General features: G+C 37.1%; 1 protein-coding gene across 4 annotated transcripts in view; it reads left to right on the forward strand.

The window, feature by feature from the left end:
* The window catches only part of GPCPD1 (glycerophosphocholine phosphodiesterase 1), a 72,060-nt gene that overhangs the window by 14,503 nt on the left and 33,224 nt on the right, over window positions 1-24,333 (forward strand). For all 4 annotated transcript variants that reach the window (XM_048842511.2, XM_048842510.2, XM_048842515.2 and 1 more), the window contains 6 exons: window positions 1,310-1,400; window positions 2,680-2,764; window positions 9,488-9,563; window positions 11,611-11,652; window positions 13,378-13,501; window positions 18,892-19,126. In XM_048842511.2, coding sequence (XP_048698468.2) covers window positions 1,310-1,400; window positions 2,680-2,764; window positions 9,488-9,563; window positions 11,611-11,652; window positions 13,378-13,501; window positions 18,892-19,126 — 653 coding nt within the window. The remainder of the gene's footprint in view (window positions 1-1,309; window positions 1,401-2,679; window positions 2,765-9,487; window positions 9,564-11,610; window positions 11,653-13,377; window positions 13,502-18,891; window positions 19,127-24,333) is intronic.

Raw genomic sequence — 24,333 nt, forward strand, 5'->3', positions numbered from 1 at the left:
TGGAGATAGTGACTTGTGGCACAGGTTCACAGCTTCTATTAAGGCTTCCTGTGTCTCTGTAGGACTGGTTCAAGTTTAATAGTTGAAAATACCTAGCCCATTGTCATAACAGGTAGGTTAGTTTTCATTAATCCCATTTTTCTGATGCTCATGTCTTCTGAAATTTAAAGAACTATTTTCCTTTTGGGCTAAAAATGCCGCATGTTTGGTCTCAGCCCAAAGGTGAAATTAAGACAATTCAGTTTTTAGTGAGGGTGAAACATTCTAATCCTGTTTTTACTTTTTAGGAACAGTTCCAGTAGAAATGACTGACATTTGGAAATGTCTGCATGCAAATTGTTCTTAATGAAGGGGTAGTACTTTTCTAGGAGTTTTGGGGAGGGAGGTGGTGAGTAGAGGAAATGCTCAGTGAGGTTCTGCTAAAATTTGCAGCAGAGCCAAATGAAATCCCATCACTGTGTTAAAATTTCTGTGTTCTTGCATGTGTAGACTGCTGCTCTGAAGTGCAACACTTTGCATGAGGGGCAGGAGGCAATGCTCACTGTGTAAACTACAAAAAACCCCAAACCTCCAAAAGTACTCTTTTAACATCAAGAAAAGGAAGAACGTTAAAGTTGTGCAGTTCAAGGATTCCAGGGGAAAATTCTTGAGATTCAGAATGTTAAGGTCCCAACAGAAGGATTAACCTCTCAACTTGCCCCTGTTGCATATCCATTTAATGCATGTATAATGTTGTACATATGCGCAACCATTAATTTTATGTTGCTTTTATATTCATATAGACATAAAAAGAACTAAATTAAAAAAAGATTAAGGTTGAAAAGTCAAATATTCAAGTTTGAAAATGCCAAAATAAATTAGCAGCCTGGTCTCTATCAGTGCTTTCCTGTTCATTGACAGCAGTTAAGGGAGACTTAAAAATAAGCAACAAATCAGTTGCTAACTATTGAGTGTAAAATTCTGCTTGAGCTGTCATTACGTATTTGAAATGAATTTCAAGGAAACTGACTTTGGAATCTGCCTGTAGCATTGTCTGCAGAAGCATTTGTGTGGTGGTTCCTATTATTTAGCAGTTACTATCAATGGACCTGCCCATCTGTAAACTGGAGGTGAAGCCTTCAAGATGGAGATGAAATTTGAAGCACAGTCACAGTCCTGTAGTAAAATATCCTTTGTGAAACAAAAACTTGAAGAGGGCTGGATTGGGGTCTGTCTTATATCACAAGTTTTAAAATCCCTTCAGCCACTGTGTAGAATGCCATTTCTAATTGAAGACAAGTCCAAGTAATTATGATGATTATCTTCCTAGGAGAGGTTTTTGCAATATGTGGGAGTTGCAGCGCTTTGGGAAACTGGAATCCTAAAACTGCAGTGGTTCTTCAGGCTGATGATGCTGATGGGTAAGCTTTTAGTAATAAAAATACTGATCTAATACTTGCATTTTGATGCTGAATTCAAAATTCTAAAAACTATACACACTTCATAAAACCTTTTTTATCTAATCAGGTCTTTCCATTGTTTGATCATTTTGGAAAGCATTTTTAGAATAAAGATGTTTACTAATGTAATAGAATTTGTAACTTACACACCTGCTATTCCAATTATGAGTGAGATCACATACTGGAGTGGTGTGGTAGCACTGCTCAGCAGGACACTTGCAAAAACTTCTTTAAAGTGCTGTTAAGGCGGATCTGTGCTAAAAACTTCTGTTGCTGTGACTGTAAACCGATAATAAGAGAAGTTTTTTGTGTACTTATGAAATGGGGGAATATCAAACCCTAACACTTGTGTTGCATAAGTTTTTAAATGGTTTAGTATGGGAATAAATACTGCAGGAAGAGTCAACCAGTTTCTTAAAATTACACTATGTTGCTTATTTTTCTCTGATTTGGGGAATAGCATGCCCAGAATCTGTTCCTAACTCTGCCAATGACTCTGTGTGACCTTATGCATTTAACTGTTTCTCATTTTCACCCGTCTGTAAAATGAAGATAAATTGTTTTTCCTTACTTTGTAAAGCACCTCAGATCTACTGATGAAAGGCACAATAGAAGTGCTATGTATTTTATTATTTTACTTGATGCATGCTTAACTAAGTCAACTAGAAGAGAACTTTTTGTGATTTTTTTTTTTTTAGTTTATTTTACAAGATGTATAAGAACATGCACTTATGTCTGAGATCACAATCAAGTTTCAAAGCTTCTTATATTTAATGGAATAGCTGACAGTGCTGCATATTTGTATTACCACAACATTCTAGATGTGGCCTTTTTCTAAATGGCTGGCTGACTATCACTACTGCAGCATTGATAATAGATGGTTGTAGCAATAAAATCATACTGCAACTTCATTATAAATTTTGTAAAATGCTTTCAGCCTCTCAAACCATTTTAGAGGGCTGTTACATAAGTTCAGAACTGCTATTCAAGTTTCAAGAATGCTAGCCTAGTGTATTTGTGAATGTTTCTTTTCCTAACTTACTTTAAAGAAAGAAAACAGACAGACAGCCCTAGTGCTTTTTTTTAAGAGGTAGCAAGAAATGTACTTAAATCATATTTTTCCAAAGCCATATTTGTATACTTACCTGTTTCTATACAACTTTTAGTTTTGGGCTAACGATAACATTTTTTGAAAACCTTCATGTAACCAAATACTTTTAAAAAAACTATTTTTCTGCAGTATATTATGGAAAACTACTGTTGAACTTACTAGAGGAGTTGCTGTTCAGTATCGATATTTTAAAGGGTGCTTCTTAGGACCCAAGGTATGTATAACTTTTTAAGCTGGTGTTTTTTGTTTTTTTGAACTGTAATACTTTAACTCATAAGGAGTATGTCTTATGACTCCAGCAAAATAATATAATGGACACAAACTTAGACTGCGACAACTTACTGTTACTAAATGGAGTTTTACTTTAATCATTCCTACCACCCTGTACCACAACTGCTGGTTTTTGTTCCTCCAATAAAAATGCGTGAGGATCATGCAGAGCTTAAATACATACAAAATCCATCATAAGTTCAGGTCATCTTTATCTGTTGTCACTAGAAGTAATCATTAAAAGCCAGAAACTTTATTACAAAAGATAAGAGTATTGCATCATAATAATGTAAATGTGTAATAGCAGAAGAAAATTATTGGTAATTTAAGTAAACATGCTAAAATTCTGCTTTACTGGGTTGTCTTTAATATTTACATTTTTCATAAAACATTAAATTTTAACTGCCTCTTAATTGCTTTCATTTAAAAAAGCCAAAAAAGAGAGAGCATTCCAATATTTTCTACAGTTCCTAAGTACGCATTTGCATGAGTTATACACCTGCAGTTTTTATGTGGATTCATACTGAAGATGCATGTGAGTAGGAGTTAGAAGGCCGCATACTCATCTGTGGATACCAAGCTCTTCTTGGGATTAAGGATAGGAGAGCTCCAAGGAGATGATCTGATCATATAGTCGTGTGGGGAAAATGAACAGCTACTGTTTAGCTGCATTTTCCTAGAAGCCACCATACTGAAGAAGAGTGGTCCAGTAAACCCACCCAACTGTCTTTTGCACCTATTACGTCTACAAATATATTGTAGTTCTTCACTAGGGCCCAATTCATTATCAATTATATGACTTCATTAGTAAGTAAATACGTGGAAGGGCTGCAGAATCGTGCATCCTCTTTGTATAGCTCAAATATTTTAAATTTCATGGCTAATAAGTCTAAAAATTGACTGGTCTTGGTTTTCATTTTTTTGGAGATGGGGAAAATTTCTTTCTTGAGTTGAAAATATATTTGAAAAATACATTTATTAAAATTCTCAGTAACATTACTTATTTGACACATGCTCTAAAAGATGGTGTTACTTTATCAGTTCTAGCATGTGAAATCAGCTAATCTTAAACTGAGACTTAAAACAGATATTTGTGAAATATTCTAGGGGCATAAGAGGAGGGTACAATGATGGTTTTTTTCAAGGTGAGAAACTTATAAAAGGGGACTCCTGTCAAGGTAGGTCAGTTTTAAGGCCTAACAAGTCGGATAGTTGTTCAGATACCCCAATATTTAAAATGTAAGCAGTAACAACTGGGGGAGAAAGCATACTTAGCTTAAAAGAAAATTGGCAAGAAATTTTTTGCTAGTAAAACATTTTCCCTTGTAATATTTGCAAAAGTTCACAGTATATATTGGTGAGTGTGTTTCTTTAAGTAGGTGCTCTGTATCGTGCACGCTCTATGTACCGTGTGATGCAGAGGCTGCCAAGGTAAGTATGAATTTTATGGAATAGCAGAGTAAATAGCTACTGTATATAAAAACCCATATAAATAGCCATAGTGAGATAACTATCCACCTACAAAGTTTAAATTGCACCTTGTTATAAACACCTGACTTAATTTTTTAATAAAATTGGTTTGTGTGTCTAGAAGTGCTTTTCTAGTGGCTTGGCCCTTTTTTAGTTCTTGAGTTGTTTATGGATATAGGAAAGATCAGTTTAAGAACAAAATAAAAAATACAACACAAATGAACCAAGTATACAGAAAACCTAAGGAGATGAAATCTTAATTATCTAATAACTAAACTCTGTTTTTAATATAATTTGAGATTCAAAACACTTTTCAATCACTGGACTATATTTCTTGCTGTTTTATTTAGTACTCTTGGTTAACTTCTAAATTTGAAACTTATTATCTGTACAGTTGCACTAACACAATTTAGTAAGGGTCTGAAAGGTACTTCATATATCTTGAACTTTTAATCTATCTGAATAATCACTGAAATATCTGTATGCTAATCCTTCATCTAATAAACAAATTAGGGGGTTAAGTATCTCGAAATACGTTTTGGAAAAAGTAGTTTTGTAGTCCCATAATAAAGTTTCAGTTTGTAAATTTATAAACATGCATTAGAATAAAAAATGCTAAAGACAAACCCAGTTTAAATATGTAAAGTGGTTAGTAGTTCTGTTTCACATTTCTTCATGAACTGAGGGTGCCGCATATGCTTGAAACAGAACATCATATTGATATATATGTGAATATTGGCTAAACTAGAGGCCACAGACGTAAGGGCTAATAGAGGAAACTGACCACTTTCACCTATCTAGAAACAAAATACTAATACAAATGAGAAGCTGAATTTTACCACAGCAAAATATGCTTTATAATCAGAACATAAGAATGGCCATACTGGGTCAGACCAAAGGTCAATCCAGCCCAGTATCCTATGTGCCGACAGCGGCCAATGCCAGGTGTCCAAGAGAGAGTGAACCTAACAGGTAATGATCAAATGATCTCTCTCTCCTGCCGTCCATCTCCACCCTCTGACAAACAGAGGTTAGGGACACCATTCCTTACCCATCCAGGCTAATAGCCATTAATGGACTCAACCTCCATGAATTTATCTAGTTCTCTTTTAAACCCTGTTATAGTCCTAGCTTTCACAGCCTCCTCAGGCAAGGAGTTCCACAGATTGATTATTTGCTGTGTGAAGAAGAACTTCCTTTTATTTGTTTTAAACCTGCTGCCCATTAATTTCATTTGGTGGCCCTTAGTTCTTATATTATGGAAACAAGTAAATAACTTTTCCTTATTCACTTTCTCCATACCACTCATGATTTTATATATTCAATCACATCCCCCTTTAGTCTCCTCTTTTCCAAGATGAGAAGTCCTAGCCTCTAATCTCTCCTCATAATAATCTCAGTATTCAAATTCAAGAAGAAATAAGTTGAAAAATCCTGTCCCTCAATCTTGTAAATTGTCATTTTGGGTAGTATCTCTGACTGGTTTTATTTCACTTGAAAATATGCTGTCAAATTAAAAGGACAGTTTATATTTAAGTATTTATAAATAATAACTGTCTTGGGTTGTTTTAAGATTTGCTACCATCTTCCCCCCCTTATTTATAAATATAAACAAAAATTCATGAATATGAATTATTTGTGTACAGTTAAGGCATGTCTTGGCTGCATTAATGAAAGACAGCACATCCATGCAGAAGGAAAAAAGCTTTTAATGAATTCTAGATACCTTTTGCAATAGCTTTTATGTATCTTGTGCATTTTTGTGAACAAATGGTTACATACAGTTAGAAGCAAAGTATTACTAGATATTTCTGCTATTTTGTACAAGCTGAGCTTTTTTTTCAAACGTATATATGTCTTTTAAAGATATACTCACTTATTGCGATTACTTTGCTTCAAAGTTCTATTTTTATGAAGTTCCTTATTTGGGCAGGTTGCTTCTGCAGGAAAAAAAAAAACTGTTGGAAAAAAAAATAACAATCCTGTCTGGAACATGTCATGCATGTATATTATACATAAATTAACTCTTGACCTTTTATTTAATAATTTCCTTCCAGTAAATAAGCTTGCACATTTTAGGGAATTTCCTTCAAAGAAATATACAGTGACTAAGCCACCAGTGGGTGTAGCAAAGCTTTGAAAACTTGGCATCACTCTTCATTCACTTTTTTAAATATTGGCAAAATACCATTTGATATATTCATGGGGATTTTAACAGAGCTTTGTATTTTCTTAAAATTTTCTAGTAATAAAAACACTCCAAAGATGAATCTTGGGTTCACGCTCTGCATTTACTAGCAGAGTACCCTAGCAAAATCCTTTGGCTGTCAGTCAGTAGCAGGCTAGCAACTTCTAGTTTCTGCCTAACTGCTAGCAATGAGGGGGTTCTCCACTTTACTGTGGTACAGCAGTAAGTTGTGTGTTAAATCGTTACTACTTGAAAATGTTTCCGGCAACAGAAAATACTAGGCTAACTAGTTTTCAGTGTTAGGTAACTTAAATGTGTGTTCTAGAGTCTTTGAGCCTTGTGAAGTCAGCTACCCTTTGAGCTTTCAGATTTTGTGCCAGTGCTGGTTGATGTGCTCACATGTGGCTTATCAGAGCGGTATAAAAACCTAGGTAGATGGACCTCGTTGTTAAAAGTCATGCTTTAGTCTTCTAAGGCATTCAGCTGCCTTGTGCTCTTACCCAGCTTTTATATGGCACATAGGTTCCATTTTGAGAATCTTGGACTTTACGGTGTGCATGTGAAATGCCCATTTAGGCACCTGGCATTACACTTGCACAGATTCCATTGGTGAGTTCCTCAGGGCAGAGACTGACTTCCTTTGTTCATACCCTGCTATCATTGTTTGTTTTTTAGCTTTTGGAGAGGTCACTGGGCTACTTGATGGGAGCAGCTGTGGCACCTGCCTCCCTGCTGGCAGACATAATTTTCACTGTGGGAATCCAGAGTGTGTGTGTCAGCCAAAAGTGTGTGGGTCTGTTATAAGAAAACAGGGAAGAAACTTGACTTCATTCTTTTCAACTTACTTGTATTTTAGACAATTCTGTTTTCCCTTTCCCTCTATTATCCTTGCAATTGTGATCTCTCTCTCTCTCTGTGTACTGTTAATTAGCATAACATTACCAAAAGAGAGATTAATAATGTAATATTGTGTTATAACTAGATGTATTCTACCTTTTTAAAGCATCAAGTGCTAAATAAGTTTGGGTATGTATTTTGCATGAAGTGGCTTTGGGTGGGGTATATGCAGCTTTGAGCTAAATGAGACCTTGGCATTTCTTTTTAGCAGTGATACAGAGATCAAGCCTAAATTTACTGAATACTTTTAAATCTTTGGCTTTTGGGGTCACCTAATGCAAAAACCTTAATAGATTACATATCCTTTACATAATATCAGGAAGTCCCAGCTGGTGCTAAAAAATTGATACTGAGCCATAAATATTCACAATGTTCAGATATTTTGATTATTACTGTTGGATTTTAAGTTTGTCTGAATTTTCCATTTTTTATCAGCAAATTAAGTTGTTTCTGTTAATCCGGAACAAAATAAATGTTTTCGTCTCTTTTTTAACTCTGCTGAGACGAAACTGGTGTTGGAGCTTATGATGCCTTGTAAGAGAAGGGACAATGTAGGCTTGATGAAATCTAGAGTGGCTTCTTAGCCAAAAATACCAGGATGGTGAACCCTGGAGATAGCTAACAGCACTTCCTGTAGAAAATGGTAACCATGTATTGATAGGGGAAGTAGATAATTTAAGAAAAAAAAGGGCAGAAAAATAACTTTAGTCATTAAGTCCCATTCAGTACAGATTATCCAGAGACTTGGGCCCAACAAAGTCTCGGTTCCTGCTTCTGCAGCCAGCCAAATGATTCACGATAAGCTTTAACTTAGAAAGCATTTTTAAAGTTCTGTTGATCCTCGCAACAGAGAAACTATCATTGTTCTCAATATCTAACTGGCTTTCTACCAGATTCACTAAAACCAAATATTGCCCCCTACAATTGCCAAAGTTTGGGGGAACCCACAAATTTAATGTTGGTCCAACCAAAACTAACCACCAAGGACTTCACTGATAGCTTGTTGTGTATAAAGTTAGAAGCATATTTTTGTAGTGGGATTTCTTAATCTTCTGCCCTGGCATCTTCATCCCTCTTCTGTGAATTCTTCTATGAATACATTCTCCTTTGTCCAGGAATAGTCTATATATGTAAAATATTTAACATGGATATATGGTTCACCTAAAATGATGTGCCTCCCTTTGAGCATTGTGAACGCTTTCTTTATGCTTTTGCTATGCCTTTTAAGCCGTGTAAATTTTTTATATTCCTTTTGTGGTAGTGAACCAAACTCAGATGTTCTATTTGAGGTAATGCAGAAGAGCAGGACCTCTGCCACAGCCAAAACACTTTTGTGTCAGTCTGAGTTCCTCACCAAATAAAATAGATAATTTTAAAAAACTTGTGTTGGATGGGTTAGAAGTCTACCTGAAGGAATAAATTTAAGTAGTAATATTAGCATTAATTATCTGAATAACTATTGAAGTACCACAAATTAAAACAAAAACCTGAGTTCAGTGAGAATTGTTTTCTTATTGGAAAGCGTAACTTTCCAATAAAGTACAGTAGCTATAAATTCTGAGGACTTAATAATTCCATCCAACTGCTCTGCTCCCAGTCTGAATTTGTCAGTTTGTCATAGTGTGACCTGACTCATCAAATCGCATCATCAGCAGTCTCAGTAGTAAGAAGCAAGCCTTTTCTTTTCTAAGGGTATGTCTACACTACCCACCGGATCGGCAGGCAGCGATCGATCCACCAGGGATTGATTTATCACGTCTAGTCTAGACGCAATAAATCGACCCCCTAGCGCTCTCCCGTCGACTCCTGTACTCCAGCTCCGCGAGAGGCGCAGGCGGAGTTGACAGGGGAGCGGCAGCAGTCGTCTCACCACAGTGAAGACACCATGGTAAATTGATCTAAGTACATCTACTTCAGCTACGTTATTCACATAGCTGAAGTTGTGTAACTTAGATCGATCCCCCCCCAGTGTAGACCAGGGCTTATTCTTTAGCATCTTTTCTTATTCTTTAGCATATAAATTAAGATCACAAGCACCCAAAGTGGCATTGTGGGTAGAATATCAGATATGACATAAGAGATTATTGCAGACATTTAACTTTTAAATTACAGACTATCGATGGTCCCTGCCAAGTCATAGTTCACAAGTGGGAGACTCATCTACAACCACGATCAATAACCCCTTTAGGTATGGGCATCAATTGCATCTGTTTGAGGCATATGCATAAGATTACTAATATGCTGCACATTGGTTTAGTGGGATTGACAACAATTTATAGCTTTCAAATATTTAAATTTAGTAATGTGTTGCAGGTAAATAAAATTTCTTTATACATCATGGACCTCATTCTCAAAACCTTAAAATTATCAAATCTTAAACTCCTGTGAGCAACTGCTTTAAAAAGCAATAGATTTGAAGTTGTTTCCTAAATATTGTCTTTTGCCTATTTCTATTTAAATTGGAGTTAGCATAACTTTTTGATGTTTGTCACTCTTTGAGACTGAGGATCCATAGTTACATTTTTAAAAGAAGTGTGAAGAAGGGGAGGATATGAATTTACCCTTGTCCTTGTTCATATGAAGTTCCAGTAGTAAATTTAAAGAGGACTTTAATCTTTAATCCCAGTGAGTGGGCATCTTAAATAGATATTACTAACAACAATAGCAACATAATTCAAGGTGATTGAGTTTTTTCTAACTGGTAAATACCAGAAATCCCCCTTTTGTTGTAGGGACATATGATACGAACTTGATTAAGTTCCTTAGAGTTTTCTGAAATCCAAACTTTCTTTTTAAAAAGTGATTGAAGTCATCCATTGAGTGTAGTTCAGATCGCAGGATGGCACTTTTCTACATATATTTTTTGTCTAGTATATCAGAAGGCCAGTGTTTTCTAAACTTGAATTAGTTCATTCTACATATATTAAATACCTTCTGGTTCCTGGAGAGAGTGTACCCTTTAGTTAGAATCTTCTATTTAAATATCTGTTAGGATTAATCATGTGTATCATAAGGGATTACTGTTGCTTACTAGTTAGTTTTTTTTTTTTTGTGAATTAGAGCAGTTTATGATTTCTGTTCCTGCAGAAAATTGTTTTTTCTATATATTGGTCAGCAATTAATATTCTGGTCTATATTCCACCCTCTGTTGAACTTTTTTTCTAATACATATGTTTACCTTACTCTGAACAGTTTTGAATTTTTAAGTAATATTCAACTTTATTCTTTTTCACCCAGTAGTCATTGGAAAAAAAATACACTGGTCCTGTGAATTCTGGGGTGATTATTTAAAAAGTAAAATATATTTCCTAGGAAAGCTAAAGTACTAATAAATGTAATAAGAACTTACTTATTTTTAATATGTTAAATGAACTTCCCAGGGATCTATCTATTTAATATAGCAGCTCTGTTTGTTTATAAACCGTCTTTTTTTAAAAGAAAAAGTGCTTTCTTGATCTAGTAAAACCTGGATATTGGAGATCTAGAGCTGTGTGAAAACTTTTGCTGTCAGAAATAACTCTTCGCAAGTTCATTGAAAAAATAAAACCTCTCTTTTGTCACACAAATGTCAGTCTATTAATGCAGATAGAAAACTTGTCATTACACCACAAAACGTTCTTTAATTACTATTAAAGATTGAGGGCAGAATTGTGGTGTTTTTTACAAAAGGCAAATGACATTATTGGCAAAATATTACTAAGTCAAATTTGGTTCTCAAATTTTGAGGAACAAAGTGATTATTTCTTTAGTGTTTTTTTTAATAGCTCTGAATGGGTTATGGTTATGCTGGTGAGTTTGCATACTTCCTGAGCTTCCTGTTTTATAACCTTTCTGAGTAGGGTAAAAGTGAAGAAACACTTTGAATATCTTGTTCCAGGGAAACGGGTCTATCAGATGCACAGAATAAGCATTTTAATTGTGACTAACTTGATTTAGAAGCTTTTCGTAGCAAAAAGCTTGTATGCTTTCAAGAAACATTTCTTAAACACTGTCAACATATATAATACTAAACGGATCTTGAACGCTAGCGAAACAGAATACTAGCAATATAGTGTAATCTGCAAGAGAACCAAACTTTTAGAATGCATTTAATAGAATTTTGCAATAAATATGCTTATTCTTTGTCTACTTTTTTCCTTCTAAATTTTAAATACAGTAGTTTAATTTTGACATTTGACTCTGTAAGGTAAGAATGCTAACTAGTTTCCTTCCATTTCCCCTCCCGTCAATTACAGAAAATGACATCTCTGTTGATGATGGACAGTTTGGAATCCATAGTAAGTAAGATGTATTAATTACTTTAAAATCCTTACCAGCATGTATGAATTTTAAGAAGTCAGGTGTTAGCGATTTAAAAATATTTTGAAATTCTAGGTGTTGGCTTAAACAAAACATTTGCCAATGCCTGAGGGCCTGCTTCCGACTGGTGATGCCCTTTTCAGGGGGAAGAGCACCAGCCATGTGCCAGGGGGATATTCTACTGACAGCAGGATGCTGTGGCATCATGTTTGGGCCATGATCTTCATCCTCCCCAGATTCTCACTGCTGCTGTGTGTCAGCTGTTAGGTTTGGTAATACCTTTTAGGTGTTGTCTACACTACAGAGTTATGTTGACAAAAGTTATGTTGACTATCAAAAAGCACTATAATACACTCTCTCTGTCACCAGAGTGTGCCCACAGTTGGGGCTCTAGCATAGACCGTGAGAGTAGTGCACTGTGGGTAGCTGTCCCACAGTCCTACTCACCACCTTTTGCTGCTAGCATTTGTAGGTTGGCATAGTGGCTCACAGTGCATCGTGGGTTCATGGCATTTTTCAGTGGCCCATGTTTACTGTATGCTCACCATCTCTATGTTAAAGGATGGATCCTGCACTGCTCTCTACTGCTCTGTTAACTGTCAAAATTTGTAATGTTAAATTGAACATACCTGTTAAGCCCATTTTGGTAAAATTTCAAAACTTTCCAGTCTAGGCAAAATTCTTAGTCCAGCCTTAGAATAAACATGGACAGTCTGCCTAAATAAATCAGGCCAAGAGCCATCAATGCACTACCTCCCCAATTGCTCTCATATGTATGTGCCCACACTTGCATGCTTCATACCAAGTTCTCCCTCACTTTACAACTGTTTTTTCACACACCTCACAGCCACGCCACCATTCACTCATTGCTCAGCCCTCTAACACCTACAAAATTATCCAAGTTTGACACTACTGTCACATTACACATCAATTCTGTCCCTTCCACTAAATTCTTAACTTCTGTTTTCTCCTGTCTTTGCTTTATGCTCCCCACCCCACCCCACAAACTACCTCTGTTACTCCTGTCTTCAGAGTTGTCACTTCTTTTCACAGCCACACTAATCTATTGCTTCTCAGCAGCTTCAAAGCTGCAGAAGCAATTTCTGATCATCTGGTAGCTGGTACCTTGTGCCCCCTCCTGGCAGCCCCACTTGTAGCACTACTTTCCTCATTCTGAGAAGCTGAGGTTTCTCTACCTCTTGCCAGCACACACTTTCACGTGGTGGTGGTGGTGTTACATCTTGGTACTTATATTCTCAGTAATTTTATTTTTTCCAAAGTGTGTGTTTAGTTTTTTGACTGGTCTATGCATTTTATAATTTTTTTCTCTCTTACACTTAAATTTAATTAATTGAGTAGTGAGTTCTAAAATGCCTAACCAGTCCTGGCTGGAGTAATTATCCCTATTGGTAACTTTTTAAAAAGATAATATCTAGGTTTTCTGTTTCTACTGCTGGCACACATCCGCACGTTACTGCGCTGCACATAACAAAATTTATTCTGCACCTGGGTGGAAAAAATTGGAGGGAACATTGGTTACAGGTATGGAAGACTGTGCCAAAGAAACTAGTTATGTGAAATCACGCTATTTCAAAGTTATACCAGTATTCTATTTTTAATTTATATTGATGTATGTTTCTTTTTTGAAAATCTCTTGGGCTGTATATAACTGTTACTACTTTTCATCATGTTTACTTTGGCAGATGGTGTTCAAACTCTGGATTCTGGGTGGCTGTCCTGTCAGACTGAAATAAGATTACGTCTACATTATTCTGAAAAACCACCTGTCTCAATATCCAAGAAGAAATTTAAAAAATCTAGGTTTAGGTAAGATCATCATAAGTTGCAATTTTTGTAATGTTAAGTTCCATCACAAGTTAAATACTGTAGTATGCTGGCATGCCTTGCATACCTCAGTTAACATAGTTTTACAACTAAAGCTATAAATAATACTTACAAATATGTATTACTGTGCCCTTCCCAGATATTCGCAAGCTTTGCCGAACATCTGCTGATAACATTAAATCAGTGGTGCTTCTTTCCTCAGGCTTCTCCCATTGCTAACTTTTTTTCTTCTTTGAACAATTATGTTAAGAGGCCACAATGTACGTTAGCATCCCATTTCTATAATGATCCTAAGTCTATTTTACAGCTACTTGTGGGGGTGGGGATATTGTCATACATGAGATATTATTTATATATCCTTACATGTGCTGTCCAATGAAACAAATAATTAATTTGGTATTTTTTAATGTTCCATTATGATGTTTTAGATGAATGTGAAAAAATTAATAGCTGTTACAATCTTTACTTCAGTTAATTTTACTGTAGTCCTGATTTTGTTCAGAGCTATATTTCTTGAGATTCTTCATTAAATATTTAATATTGAGTTCTCTTTATGAAGAAATGAAGCAGTACATTTAGATGGAAGAACTACTTCAATTTAGTCCGTTTTCAGTCTTTATATTTTTATGATAAGTTATTTTAATAGGTCCCTTTTCTCAAACTACAAAAAATATCCATATACAGTAAAAGCTGTTTTATCCAGCACTTCACCAGCTGGAAAGCTCTATAAACCAGCATTTCTGATCTTCAATGAAATTCCAGTTTATAGTCCGGTTGGCATGGGGTGTGGGAGTGGGTGCGGGGTGCTGGATCCGGGGGGGGGGGCACTCACCACAGGTGGCTCCCCACAAGTAGTGACATGTCCCGGCGACTCCTAGGTGGAGGTGCCCCAAGCCCCCGCCTGCACCCACTCCTGCACCCCAGCCCTGCACCCAAACTCCTTCCCTCTTAGTTAACCGGCATTTTTCACTTACCAACACTCCCCATTCCCCCAAAATGCTGGATAAAACAGCTTTTACTGTAGCAGGTATTATAGCATCATATACCAGGAAGTAAACAGACTGCTTTTCCCAGTAGGTACACACATATCCTTTTGTCTTAATTTTCCTTCGTTTATACTTTCTTTTTCTAGGGCTATGTGATTAGATGTGACTCATCTCTTCAGTTATATATATGCAGTGCTCAAGTCTGATCGTGTTAAGTGCAGTTAGCTGTCAAATATTTTATACAGCTTTTGATAGTGCAGAGATTCTCCAGCTTTTAAAATAGCATATCTGCTGTGATTTTTTTCCTCCCAGTCTCAATCATGCTGACCACCTGCCTTCCAATTTGCAGTTGGTTAGAGGATTGGGTTATACTTGTTGGAAAATATTAAAATTTGTATATTTTTAATCAGTGTGATTTAGCTGCTGTAAGTCAGATACTGAGCCGACACCATGTGACCAGCTAGCTTTTTACATACCACCAGCAAGTGCTCTGCAGATCATGGGCCGTAATTTGAGAGCCCTGTCATAATGAACACCTGGCTAAGATGGTAGCTCCCCACCCCCTTTCCGGTGCTCAACCTTGTCATGAGGCTGGAGAGGTAATTGCGTTACTGAGAACAATTGCACCTAATATGCCCTTGCTCTGTCCCAATACTGTAACACCTGACTGTTTCCTGGGGCACACCACTGGCAGGGCATGCAAGAGAGATAAGGTAATTCTTGAAACCTGGTCCTAGTCTTCCTGAGAATCCGTGCACTGCCCTTTTGCTGGTTACTTCAAGGACCTCCTTGCTGGCTTGTTACTAGCAATTCAGGAGGGCAGTGAGAGGCTTTGAACCTCTTTCCTGTAGTACATTGGCTCTTCTGCTGCCTTGGACCATTCATATCACCAAAGTCCTGATGTGCATGGCAGATTGAACAGACATGACAACCCCCCCCACCCCACCCCCCCGAAGATTGGGATTCATTAGAACTCTAATAAACATGTCTCGGCTCGATATCCCTACCAAAACTGGGAATCCTGGGCAGTGCCAGGTCAGACAAAGGAGGTAAGTCTGCATGTAACAGTTCAATCATTTAGCGAAAGCTTGGTCTCATGACTCCTACCTAGACTATTTTCTCAGGAAGCATCCTCACTGGACAGTAAGGTGCCAGGGAAAGTCGAATTTCATAGGATTTTTGCATACAGCCATAGTAGATGTTCTCAGGGTTTTCTGGGCCTGATAAGTCTGGTGGTAATCTTCAGTTAGATCTGGATGGCTAAATTCTGTTTTTATTGACATGGGTGCATTGAGACACCTTTCACAGAAGGGTTCCACACACAAAAATGTTCTTTTTAGAACCAGAAATTGCATATGTTAAGTGATCTAAATATCAGAAGAAGTGTATAATGCACAGAGGACCTGAAGAGTTCTGGTATATGAAAGGATGGATGGTCTGAAGTCCATTGGATAGTCAGAACAGCACAATTAAGGTGCTTGTGGCTGCTCTTTCCACTGTCTAGGGTCCTGTAGTGGAGGGTCAGTTTGTGTCTCTGGACTGTTTCAGATTTTTCTTTCTGTGGTATTGAGGATACAGATTTGATGTAGAGGCTCTATACTGGCAGCATTCTCTCAGTGGGATTTATTTGCTGCTTTTAGTGTTATGTGGACCTCTTTGTAACTGAGAAAAATATCTCCATTTACTTTGCTTTCTTTGTAATTGACTGAGAAAGGGATTGGAACCTGGTTATATATACTTCCTTTGGTAGGAAACAAAGAGGCAGAAAACCTGTTTCATGGAATGATGATGTTTGCTGGATGCAACTTTGTTTGCTAGGATAGGGCACATTGGAAGCCAGGGAGAATTCTCCATATTCCATGTAGGACCACTTATTGTTTTCAGTCTGGGAACCTTCATAAGCACTACATTCAATTTAATTTTGTGTTTGTTTAAAAATAATCTGAGGTTTACTCTTTCTTTGCGTTTATCTTTGTGGCTTATCAATAACACAGGATATATCTACTTATATTACTTGACTTAGGAATATTAAGGGACTTGTGTGTGCATATTCATACATCAGTTGTCATATGCTCAAGGCTGAGGGGCTGATGGTGGCAATTACCCTAGTCTTCAGTTGCCTTCAGGTGACCCTTTAGGTTGTTGGTGATGATCTCCTAAAGGAGGCCATCTGTTCACTCTGGCACCCATATAATTAGTCAGTAATGATTACTATCTTTTTACACAGTGGGAGAACTTTTCAGAGCATCCAGTAACTATTTTTCAAAAGTAACTTGTGCACTTATAAGCCAAAATTAATCCATTTTTGAAAATGGAATGTAGTTACTAGAGCCTAAGTTTCTCTGAAAGTCTGTGCAACTCAGGCTGCATGTACTCTACAAGTGAGGGGTGTGATTCCAAGATTGCGTACATGTACTCGCACTAGCTCTCATCTGAACTAGCATGCTAAAAATAGTAGCGTAGTTGCAGTAGGTTGGGCAGTGGTGGGTACAGTCTAGCCATCCCAAATACAAACCTGCCTGAACCCCATGGTTCTGTGTGATGGGATCCCCAGGGTACAACCTGAAACTGTGGGACTGTTGTGCCCCCTTAAGTCTCCAGCCTGGGCTGTCTCTCATGATGCAATGCCAGCCAGTGACAGGCAGTGAACTCTTCTGGGTGCTGTGATCGCTCAGCCATCAGCATGTGGAGACCCACACACAGCTAAATCGTATGAAGGCTTTCTCAGTCGTTCATGAATTATACAGAGTGAGGCACCAGCAAATCACCCTAGTCCTCAGCCTTGCAACATTGAAATATACTATCTTACACTGCTTAAGACTCTCTTGGACAGTGGAAGCTCATTAATTAGTTCTCCATTCCAACAAGGGTAGTAGACATGCAAAAGTCCTTATTAGCCTGAGCTGAGATTCTCTAAGCATTTCAACCTAAAACAGGTTTATTAACTACAGAAAGATAGATTAAATGACTATAAGTAGCAGGCATAGAGCTCAAAGTTGGCTTCGTAAGAAATAAAAATAAACTCACAATCTAAATTCTACAGACTGACTAAGGTTTGATTCAAACAGCTTTTCTCACCCTAATAGGTGTTACAGGCATCTTACAGTTCCAATACATAGGGTGGATTTCCTTCCCAGCCTGGGACCTATCTCCCCAATTCAAAGTCTTTTGTCTTCCAGACGGTCTTCGAGGTGTTGAGATGGAGAGGAGAGGCCAAATGATGTCACTGTCCCTCTTCTATACTTTCTTCCAGTTGCTAGAAAGATCTTTGCTGTGAGGGGGTTAGGCAGCCCCAGTTGTGTATGTGTCTTCTCTGGGAGAGTGGATTCTTCTCAGTGGGTCATCAACAAATGTCTGGCTGGTCCTGATGTAAATCCGTTTTACTAGGTTGCCACTGAAAGGCTGGCTGTGGGTGTCTCCCAACTTCACAGCATATTTCAATAACACACACAAAACAATACTTCAGATTCACACAATCCCGTAGGGTAGTAGTAATCAACAGATTGTGACTTCTCAAATGATACTGCACAAGGCATACTTTGTGACATGATTATATGTTTTGTACAGTGCTGATTATGGGGGTTCCAGGATGCTATTTTGAGGTACAGAATATTACAGTATGTACTCAGCAGCTAGCCTGTGCTGCCAGTGCCTAGGCTGCTGTGGCTATGCTGTTTTTAGCATGCTAGCCCGGATGAAAGAGGGCGTGGGTAGGTGTACATGAGCTGCAGACCACACCCCTTGTTTGTAGCATAGACGTATCCTTAGGGGTTGTCTACATGGTGAATTAGCATGCAGCAAGCCAGGGTGAGTCTGCAGCCTGCTATTTGCTGTGTGCTAGCTTGCCATGTAGACCCTGCTACACTAAAAGTTCTATTGTGCGCTTTGACATCCTCCTCTTTGGGACTGCAAAACTTTTAGTGCACCGTAGCAGGTCCACTTGGTGTGTTAGTGCAGCAAACTAGCTATAGAATCACACTGTGGCTTGCTGCACACTAACGCATGTGGACAACTCCAATTCTCCTAAGTCACGTAGGCATTTTTGAAAACCTTACGCAGTGTCTTGAGCTTTTGTGATGTGCAAGAGCATAAACTATGAGGTTAAAATCTAAATCTGTAGAGGTGGTTTGGAAAGTATAACTAGAGAGTAATGGCTCCAGGATGGGAGGAGTAGGGAAGTATTATCCCACTAATGTTGCCTTGAGATCTTGGTCATCATGTTGTTTAGGGAAATATAGGTAGTACAATGGCATATAAAGTTTTTGTGGGGCAGAATCCTACTGGATCTACTAATCTAGTATTTTGTAGGCTTTTGAGTTGTTGCTGTCACTGAAGATGCTTCGCTAATTTTCTAGCATCTGATTTGTTTTTCTTTTTGGTGCATAGGGTGAAGCTGACTCTGGAAGGCTTGGAGGAAGATGATGATGATGACAACCAAGATAAAACTGTTACTCAGAAAATGTCAAACACTCTGGAGATCTCCTTAATAAGTGATACTGAATACAAATCTCGGCACTCTCAGCCAGAATGTGGTTATGGTTTGCAGCCTGATCGATGGACAGAATACAGTATACAGACAATGGAACCAGATAACTTGGAATTAATCTTCGACTTTTTTGAAGTGAGTACTTGTCTGGCATGTGTGTTAGGAAGTGATGAGTCTTTGGTGCAGGAAGAGGTAATTTTAAATAGCTGAACAGCTAGCAATTTTATTTTAAAAATTACTAAAAATATTTAGTCCAGAGAAGTGGTTCTCAACCAGGCATATTTGTACCCCTGGGGGTACACAAGGTGTTTCAGGGGGTACATCAACTCATCTATATATTTGCCTAGTTTTACAACGGGCTACAGAAGAAGTCAGTACAAACTAAAATTTCATATAGACAATTACTTGTGTATACTGCTCTATATATTATACACTGAAATTCAAGTACAATATTTATAGTCCAATTGATTTATTTTATAGTTATATGGTAAAAATAAGAAAGCAATTTTTCAGTAAGTCTGCTGTGACACTTTTTTTTGTATTTTTGTCTGATAGTGTAAGCAAATAGTTTTAAAGTGAGTTGAAACTTGGGGGTACTCAAGACAACTCGGACTCCTGAAAAGGGGTACAGTAGTTTGAAAAGGTTGCGAGCCGCTCGTCCAGAAAAGAGAGTAGACCATTTCTTCCTAATTGTTTCACTTATTGCCAACTCAGGGGTATGGGTCCAACTGTTTAGTCAAGGAGTTCTTTACATACCTTAAGAGTCCCTGTGATTAAGACCGAGCAAAATAATCACTGTTGTTAACCAGAGCTATTTTATTACCAAAAAGGAAAACATTAAACGGAGAGCAAGTGATAAACTGGTTACTTCCATTACAATCTCTTCCATATCATCAATATATTGTGACTTCAGTATATTTGTAGTTAACTAAGAATGTTTATAGATGGTCAAAATAATTTGTGTCAGGGCAGGTGTACCTGTTGGTTATTAATAAATAGCCAGTCAGTTGGTAAAGAAGCAACTGTAACTACATCTATGAAATCAAAGAAGATATTTAAATCAGTTCCTTAGAAGAAGCCATTTAAGGAGCTGTCTTGAGACAAGCCAGTTAACCATTATTAAGAACCTTAAATCCACGTAACTCCCACTATTTCTGTTTACCAATATTTATCTGTCTTCTGTGCAGGAATACGTGGACTAACCACTTGGTGATTAGCAGGAGAAAAACTGCTACTATTTTAAGTTACAACATCATTTCACTATTCCAACAAAATCATTACAAGGGGTTTTTTTGTTTGTTTTTTTTTGTTTTTTTTTTAAATCTAATAGTTTGGCAATGTCTTAGTTAACTTTCTCTCACCAATCCCTGTTGAAGTTTTTGGGAAGATTTTCCTTGGGTTGGTTTCTTTTTGAGTCTGCTCTGTTTCTTATGTGTCTGTGGCAGCTTGTTTGTAGAGATGGACAGGATGAGTTGCAAAGTGCTTGCTGTCTAAGCAGAGTAATAGGGTGTGTATAAGGGGTACTCACTCCAGAGTTTTATACTCTTTTCTCCTTCCTAGTTCTGTAAAATTATAAGAGAAAACACCTCTGTAAGCTTGTTTAGATTCCAGGTTGATTGCTGTCACCCTTTAATTGGTTTTGTGTCTTCATGGTAGTTCTAGCAGCCCCTTCATCTTTAAGAATATATAGTTTGTTAATACATATACAATTTTCTGTATTTTTGTGGCAGGAAATATTCAGATAGCTTTTAACCAATCAAAAGTTTCTTTTTATTTAGTCCACTTTCTGACAGTCTTTCAGTTTTATTAGATTTTGACCATTAATATATAATTTTATTTTCAAAAAGTCTAAACACTCCTGTTTCTTCTGTTTTAGTCCTCAAACAGTTTTTTTCAAATTAAATAGTTCTTATAAAGGCTTCAGTGTTAAAGTCATTGGCTCTTAACAGAGTTTGGAGAGAGAATTCTTGTCTTCCAAAAGTGGATGAGTGTTTGCTTGGGCACTGTCAGTAATTATATTTGTGTGAAATTAAATAGTCTGTATTTAAATGGCTTCCTGAATTAGTAATTAGTTTAGCATCAAATGACTGTGCTATACTTGTACATACTATTCATATAACAATATCAAGCAGTTATTATATGAAGGTTTGCAATTAGATACAAAATATTTGCAAATATACATTTTAAAAGAAACTTATGCCATCTTAATCACTTGAGAAACAGCAAAAGTTTTTACCTTTAAGTGGAAACGTGAGTTTGAAGTGACCAATATCTTCTGTAAAACATCTGACCATAAATGTTCTCAAAGACTAAAGAATGATGACTTCAGTTGATGTTCAAAATGAAATATTCATATTGAAATTGATTTTAGAATTCTTTGAGTTTAAACTAAGGTTTTTCTTTGTGAAGATGAGGGCTAAATGAATCATTTTTATGATTTGGTTTATATCTCGGATAGCACATCCTGAGCATTACTTCTTTTTGCGGTGTTCTACATGAAACATCCTCACATTCTTTTATTCAACCAGGTCTCTTTCCAGACATAAATATCTTAAAGTCTCTTTTCTTGAGAGAAAGATCGTATCTGGACTAACTCACATTGGGTACATGGGGGTGTGTCCTTGTCTGTGATAAGATACACTAATGATTTGCAAAAAGAAAAGTAGGACTTGTGGCACCTTAGAGACTAACAAATTTATTTGAGCATAAGCTTTTGTGAGCTACAGCTCACTTCATCGGATGCATTCAGTGGAAAATACAGTGGGGAGATTTATATACACAGAAAACGTGAAACAATGGGTGTTCCCATACACACTGTAAGGAGAGTGATCAGGTAAGGTGAGTTATTAGGCTTGAATAAAGACTGGGAGTGGATGGGTCATTACACAAAGTAAAACTATTTTCCCCATGTTTATTCCCCCCCCCCGCTGTTCCTCAGATGTTCTGGTCAATTGCTGGAAATGGCCCACCTTGATTATCACTACAAAAAGTCGTGGTGTCCCTGTCCATCCCCATCCCCCACCCCCCACTGGTAATAGCTCACCTTACCTGATCAGCAGACTGAGGTAGGCTCCTGGTCTGGAACAGCTTGGCCAGGGCAACTCCATGGGTACGGGAAAAGGCAGGAGCAGCAGTGGATCAGGGTAGCAACAGGAGGGGCATTCCTGTCCCAGAGGTATGTAGCAGCATCCCCTTGAACACAGTGCCCTGGTGTGCGATTAACGCTTTTTTTTAAAAAAAAAACACAAAACACAAAAAACTCATTAATTTGTGTTGAGTTAATTGTATGCATTAATGCTGATTAATTGACAGCCCTATTTACAACCTACTGCTTTACAACTTGTAATTACTCTCATCAAATATTCTATACAAAGCATGAACCACAATAACACTTTTATACACTTTTCAAATATAGCACAAAAGAAAACAGCATAGAATATTAAAGTGAAATAGAAGTTATAAAGCTGTATTCCAGAGTCTCTGTAAATATCGCTAAGAGTTTAAGATCTTCAAGAGCAAAGTCATGTTTATCTTTTCTAACACTTGCTTGTCCTTGGGAAATAAAGTAGAAGTTTCCTGGAATTCCTTTGGTTCGCTTGAATATTTCACATAACGAAATAAAAATGTAGGCATATTGAGGTACCTTTTTTCTATAAGCATTATCTGTATGAAAGTAATGATAAATATATTGTAACTTTTTCAGTAAAGGCACAGGCAAATTTCATGACCTAATATTAAAATTACAATTTTTTAAAATTTTTGCATCAATATTCAGATCTCTCCCCCACAGTCTGCTTCAGTAACAAAAGGATTCAGTGTCAGTGAAGGTTTTATTACAGGCATGTAGCACAATACTGTTAATTGATGTGTTTGACCCTGTAGGCTTTCTCAGGCAGTCTTCATGGAAATTGGTCTTCTGTGAATGGAAGTGAACCTCATAGGTAGAGTAGCTCCCCAAAGTAAACATTTTTAAAATGTATTAAAATACCTGTTTTATATTAGTTTTCCATGGTCCCTGTAGGCTGGTCTTGGTGTGTTTTGTGTTCCAGCTTACTGTATATTCAGTTTATGCAGGTACACTGTATTCAAGGAGCTGCCCTGTGCCAATTGTTGGCCAAGACAACTTGTGGGACTGATGAGGATTTGGGTAGTTCATTCATCCTCTCATTTCTTTCTGCATAATGGCCTGGACATGATATACTTGATCATATATAAATCATTACATAGATTACATAGAACATATGTAATGGAGCAATAGTGTTCAGTGACATTCGGGCCACCTTCCAGATAATCTGTTAGACCAGATTTAAATCCAGAATTCTCTCAATGTAGTTAATATCAGAAGTATTTTCCTCTTTTGGAGAGTGAATATGTGGACCCTGCCTCCCTTTCCTCAACAGTTTTATCTGAATTTGATTATATTTTGCAAATGGAACCACCTGAGTCCAGAAAATGCTGGCTGTGTAGCTGGTAATTCCAGAGTTGATTCTGTGCATCCACTAATGACTTCAAAGTGCTTCATTCCCTGGGACTGAGTGTGCTGATTCCATAACACTTTCAGTTCCTGCTTGCTCGGAAGCAGTGCGCAGACTAAGATCTTAGTGTGACATCATGCTGCCCTGCAGTTAGGTAGGCTGATTGGTTCTTCTAATTCTAACTTGCATCTAAAAAAAAAAAATAGGTATCCATAGTTTGACTTGTGTGTGTTTTTCAGTAAGATTACAGACGACCTAATGAGGTTGTATCATAAAATTATGAGATAACTATTACAATTATCAAAGTCTTTAACTTACTTACTAGAGAGGTAGTAAAGTAACCACTTATTTTCATCTGCAGTTGTTCTCTTCGCCTGTTTGTTGTGTTGGGCTCTCATATGATGTTTTTCTGCAAGATTTAATAATCTTTAAATCCTTAAAGTTTTGGCTGTAGCAAGCCATTTGTAGACGAAGCAAATATTTCATTACTTATAATTCAGTATCTTCGTTATGCATATACTTATCTATATATACACCATTAGAGCTTATACTAAATTTGAAAATTGATTAAATAATTACTGACTTTGGCAACAGTCAAATGCATAATTCTGCCTGCATAGCCTTTGACCTTTTCCTTCCCCCAGAAAAATACTGTATATAGCGTAATCATATATTTAATAACCTAGTTTAACTGTAAGTCCTGAATAAAATACTGGGCTTTATGTCATAAAGCCAAAATAAACTCTGCAAACCAAAAGAGAGTGGCTGAAATTCTGTAAGGGTCTCTTAAATAATTTTTTTCCCTGTAATTCTATCAAATTCGGATTTCATATTTCTGATAATTTACAGTAACAATGAGATCAGGTT

The sequence above is a fragment of the Caretta caretta genome, chromosome 3, assembly GCF_965140235.1.
Source record: "Caretta caretta isolate rCarCar2 chromosome 3, rCarCar1.hap1, whole genome shotgun sequence".
Lineage (NCBI taxonomy): Eukaryota > Metazoa > Chordata > Testudines > Cheloniidae > Caretta > Caretta caretta.